This window comes from Lathyrus oleraceus, chromosome 6, assembly GCF_024323335.1.
Source record: "Lathyrus oleraceus cultivar Zhongwan6 chromosome 6, CAAS_Psat_ZW6_1.0, whole genome shotgun sequence".
NCBI classification, from domain to species: Eukaryota; Viridiplantae; Streptophyta; class Magnoliopsida; order Fabales; family Fabaceae; genus Lathyrus; species Lathyrus oleraceus.
The window spans coordinates 321,880,384-321,885,658 of record NC_066584.1 but is presented as its reverse complement, the minus strand read 5'-3'; the positions used below and the strand labels follow the sequence as shown (position 1 = coordinate 321,885,658).

General features: G+C 35.2%; 1 protein-coding gene across 1 annotated transcript; it reads right to left on the bottom strand.

Moving 5' to 3' along the window:
* Nucleotides 1–1,709: 1,709 nt before the first annotated feature.
* On the bottom strand, nucleotides 1,710–2,359 carry LOC127095447 (ATP-dependent Clp protease proteolytic subunit-related protein 2, chloroplastic). Its single transcript, XM_051034134.1, has 4 exons — nucleotides 2,270–2,359; nucleotides 2,137–2,180; nucleotides 1,981–2,059; nucleotides 1,710–1,848 (listed from the first exon to the last, which is right to left on the bottom strand). The coding sequence occupies exons 1-4, from the start codon at nucleotides 2,323–2,325 to the stop codon at nucleotides 1,710–1,712; spliced, it is 318 nt and encodes a 105-aa protein (XP_050890091.1). The 5' UTR covers nucleotides 2,326–2,359.
* Between the last annotated feature and the right edge of the window lie 2,916 nt (nucleotides 2,360–5,275).

Below are 5,275 nucleotides of genomic sequence, written 5' to 3'. Positions count from 1 at the left end.
TCAGTTTAAGCCTACCATTTCAACCTGTAATATTTTTTGGGAATAATCCCATAAACCTGTAAATCAAGCCTCTCTAATTCAAGCATTTGGAGTCATAATTCAAGCATTTGTAATTTTTTAAACCAACACAAGCAAACCAACACAAGAATGAACACATTTGGAGTCATAATTCAAGCAAACCAACACAAGGATAGATAGGCACTGAACACATTTGGAGTCATAATTCAAGCATTTGTAATTTTTTAAAGCAAACCAACACAAGAATGAACACATTAATCTATCCATGAAATTAAAGATATCACTAAAATTATAAAGAACTATACACAAGTCAAAACTAATATGTTATACGGCCTATTTGGAGTCATAACTAATCTGTTAAAAATATAAAGAACTATACACTTGCCAACCAGAAACCATTCTTCATCAAAGTATTCATGTTATTTTGAAACCATTATATACTAATTAATCTTTTCTCAATAAAATATTGACACAATTCCTCCTTGATTTGTTCCAACTGCAGTCTCGTGTAATGAGCACACTTGTATTCATCAAAGTACTACATAACAAAACATAATATGCATGATTTAGTTAAAAGTAATAAATAATATGAAATATTCGATAAATATTAAAACAAATCCTAAGTTATAAATCCATACCGTGATTGGAATCTCTATTTGATTCATATTAATGATTTCCCTCATAAACCTCATTACAAAGTATCCGCAATCGATACCGTTGCGCTGTAGAGGACACTACATAGAAAAATAAATAAGAATGTATAGTTATCTTTTCTTATCAAGTAGCATCACTATTATAAGCAAAATTGTGAAAATTAAAGTACCTGCACTTTTATTTGTGTATAGTACAAAAAGATTACTTCTGTAGGTAAGTACCAAGTCCATTCAACATGTCATCTCTAATTATATTAAGAAAGTAAATCTCTAACTATACAACTCCTTAACAAAGATAATCTTTAATTATATTAAGAACGCAAAATCTCTAACCATAAATCACCGTACTATGACAAGCTAAACTTCTAAAAGACAGTAGGATAATACAACACCTTTTGTCCAGCTGCAAGAAGAAATGATGCCATATTATAAGCTTGGCCCACACAATGAGTGGCTATAGGAGTCTCCAAGCTCTGCATGGTATCATAGAGAGCCAAGCATGGTGTAAGCTGCAAATGATGAAATTTTAAGCAAGTTAAATACCTGATAGTCAAAAGGAACATGAAGAAAGAAACAAAAGGATGTAATTATTGATCTCCTAACACTAGAATCATTACTTACCTCCCCACCAGGACCATTAATGTACAAATAGAGAAACCTGGTGTTATCTATACTGTCAAGATACAGCAAAGTTGCCAATATTTGATTACTAAATTCTTCATTTATCTCTTGTGCAATGAAGACAACACGTTCTCACTGCATCAAATAATGCACAAGTTCTTTTTAGAAATTAACTTAATGAAAAAGAATTCGATGTTTATATGAGATCCATGACTGTATGACAAAGTAAACCAATATCACTTAGATAGGTAGTCTATTATCTTTGAAAAAATGTGTTTGTGTCCGTGTCCGTGTCCATGTCAGAAACCGATTTTTCAAGTTATTACTTGTGTCAACATGGCTTGAGTGTAGTGTTGGTGACGTATTTTCGGTGTCCATGTTTCATAGTCTATGACTATTGCCTAATGATAAATATATTCAGATATAACAACTTACAAGGGCATTCCATAAATCAATCCATTGCCAAGAATCTTCACCAGGTGTTTTATAGCGTACTCTAGGAGTTCCAATGGGCATCATTAGAAATTGTGCCCTAACTGGCTTCTGGTTAGCATACCTGAAAACATGAAAAATTTGACACCGTTTGCATCAATCTTTTTATACAATGAAATATAACTTTTGTAAAAACCCTTCTAGTGTATTTTGGCGTAAAAACAGTGTTTTCAGATTTAGGGTATCTGAGAATTACCGGAAACTGAGAACTTTGTTAACTTTACCGAAAAACTGAGCATTTACGCTAGATGAAACGGAAGACGCTCCAAAAGAACCTGCAATTGAAAATAGTGAGCGAAAAACGAAAGAAAGGGGTGAAAATTGAATAAGAAAAAGAAAGAAATGGGCGCACGTGAAGATTGGAGTTTCAATCCAGAGTAGATTTTAGTGGAAACACTGCAATGGAAAAAGCGAAAACACGGTGAGAATTAGTTGAAATTGAATTGAATAATTTACAGGAAGGGATAGAAGAGGGAGATTTTGACCTAGGTGGAGAACAAACACGAGGGGTTGAAACGGCGGCGTAAGGTGAAACCGCCATGTTGAAGTGAACGACGAGGTAGCGGATAGGGAAATGAAAGTTGAGCTGTGTTTCAAAACTTCAACAAGGAGTAAAAAGTATTCCTATTTGTTTTTATAATAATAAATTTAATCATGTAAGATAATTTAATTAGAGATTAAAGATAATGTCGATTAAATTAAATTAGTTTTATATTATCATATAATAGAATATCATCAATAAAATTATAATATTTTATTATACCATATTAATATTTTAAAATTATTTTTTTATTTTATAGAATATTTGGTAATTTTTGGTACATATTTTTTACCATGACCTATGAGAGCGCTTTTACCATGAAAGCGCTTTCATAGATGTGAGACTGAGACCTATAAGAGCGCTTTTACCTTAAAAGCGCTTTCATAAGTCTGAAACCCATGAGACCTATAAGAGCGCTTTTACCTTAAAAGCGCTTTCATAAGTGTGAAACCCATGAGACCTATAAGAGCGCTTTTACCTTAAAAGCGCTTTCATAAGTGTGAAACTCATAGATGTGAGACTGAGACCTATAAGAGCGCTTTTACCTTAAAAGCGCTTTCATAAGTGTGAAACCCATGAGACCTATAAGAGCGCTTTTACCTTAAAAGCGCTTTCATAAGTGTGAAACTCATAGATGTGAGACTGAGACCTATAAGAGCGCTTTTACTTAAAAGCGCTTTCATAAGTGGAGACCTATAAGAGCGCTTTTACCTTAAAAGCGCTTTCTTTACATAGGCGAATTTTTTTTCAAGCTATTACAGCGCTTTTTTTAAAAAGCGCTTTCTTTTTGGTGCTGCCAAAAGCACTTTTTGGCGTAGTGATATTTTGTCACAATTCACTTCTCTAAAATTAAAAGATCAAATCATTATGCAGGTTGGTTCCCAAACCCATTGAATACAATGATCTTACTCCTTCCTCAAACTTTTATTTCCATGTGTTTGAGGCTGAGGAAGAGACTGATGATGAAGAAATATCTGATGAATTATCTCGTTTACTTGAGCATGAGAAGCAGATTGAACTAGTCAGCTTGGGTTCCGAAGGTGATGTGAAGGAAGTCAAGATTGGGGCTCAACTATGCTTAGATGCTAAGAAGGGGTTGATTGATCTTCTTAGAGAATATTCTAATGTATTTGCTTGGTCCTATCAGACATGTCTGGTTTGGATTCTAAGATTATGGAGCATAGATTGCGTTTAAGCCAGAATGCCCGTCGGTCAAGCAGAAGTTGAGGAGAACTCATCCTGATATGGCAATAAAGATCAAAGAGGAAGTGCGGAAGTAGATTGATATTGGTTTTCTTGTAACCTCCGAATATCTGCAGTGGGTGGCCAATATTGTGCCTGCTCTAAAGAAAGATGGAAAAGTCTGTATGTGTGTTGATTACAAAGATTTGAACAAAGCTAGTCTGAAAGATGATTTTCCTCTGCCACACATTGATATGTTGGTAAATAATACAGCTAAATTCAAAGTCTTTTCATTTATGGGTGGATTTTCCTGTTATAATCAAATCAAAATGGCACCCAAAGATATGGAGAATACCACATTCATTACACCCTGGGGAACATTCTGTTATAGAGTGATGCCTTTCGGTTTAAAGAATGCTAGTGCAACATACCAGAGAGCTGTGACTACTCTTTTTCATGACATGATGCATAAATAGATTGAAGTTTATGTTAATGACATGATTATCAAATCAAGTGATGAAGAAGAACATGTTAAGCATTTGTTGAAGTTATTCCAGTGTTTGAGGAAGTACAAACTCCACTTGAATCCCAATAAATGTACTTTTGGTGTTCATTCTGGTAAGTTGTTAGGCTTTATTGTCAGTGAGAAGGGTATTGAAGTTGATCCTGCCAAGGTCAAAGCAATACAAGAGATGCCTGCGCCCAAAACTGAGAAGCAAGTTAGAGGTTTTCTCGGTCGTTTGAATTACATCTCAAGATTTAGATCACATATGACTGCCACATGTGCTCCCATATTCAAACTTCTCCGGAAAGATCCATCTTGTGATTGGACCGAAGATTTCCATAAAGCTTTTGGAAGTATCAAAGAGTATATGCTTGAGCCTCCAATTCTGTCTTCGCCTGTTAAAGGAAGACCGTTGATCATGTATTTGACTGTGCTCGATGAGAGTATGGGTTGTGTTCTTGGTCATCAAGATGAATCTGGAAAGAAAGAATATGCAATTTACTACCTCAGTAATAAATTCACCGATTGTGAGACTCAATATTCTATGCTTGAAAAGACTTGTTGTGCATTGGCTTGGGCTGCTAAGCGTCTGCGCCAATATATGTTGAATCATACTACTTGGTTGATATCCAAAATGGATCCAATCAAGTACATTTTTGAGAAGCCTGTTTTAACTGGGAGGATTACTCGTTGGCAGATGTTGTTATCCGAGTATGATATTGAATATTGATCTCAAAAAGCAATTAAAGGTAGTGTCTTGGTTAACCACTTGGCTCACCAACCAATTGAAGATTACCAGTCAGTGCAGTATGATTTTCCTCAAGGCAATTAATGGTATTTGATGGAGCTGTTAATCAGTATGGGGATGACATTGGGGTAGTGATTATTACTCCTCAAGGCAGTCATTTTCCATTTATAGCTAGGTTGACTTTCAAGTGTACAAACAACATGGTTGAGTATGAAGCTTGCATTATGGGGCTTGAAGAGGCCATTGATATCATAATCAAATATCTCGACGTCTATAGAGATTCAGCTTTGGTTGTGAATCAAATCAAAGGTGAGTGGGAGACGAAGCAACCCGGTTTGATACCATATAGAGACTATGCGAGGAGGATTTCAACTTTCTTTACAAAGGTTGAGTTTCATCATATCCCTCGAGATGAAAACCGAATGGCAGATGTTATTGCAACGTTAGCTTCTATGATCATGGTGAAATTTTGGAATGAAGTTCCCAATTTGACTGTGATGCATCTTGATAGGCCA

What these genes read in the sequence shown, in the direction of transcription:
- LOC127095447 (XM_051034134.1), bottom strand. Translation starts at nt 2,325, where the DNA reads ATGGCGGTTTCACCTTACGCCGCCGTTTCAACCCCTCGTGTTTGTTCT. An exon ending in CGTGTTTGTTCTCCACCTAG is followed by an intron (nt 2,181 to 2,269) that starts GTCAAAATCTCC and finishes TTTCCATTGCAG; the next exon opens with TGTTTCCACTAAAATCTACT. An exon ending in AACAAAGTTCTCAGTTTCCG is followed by an intron (nt 1,849 to 1,980) that starts GTAATTCTCAGA and finishes TCATGTTTTCAG; the next exon opens with GTATGCTAACCAGAAGCCAG.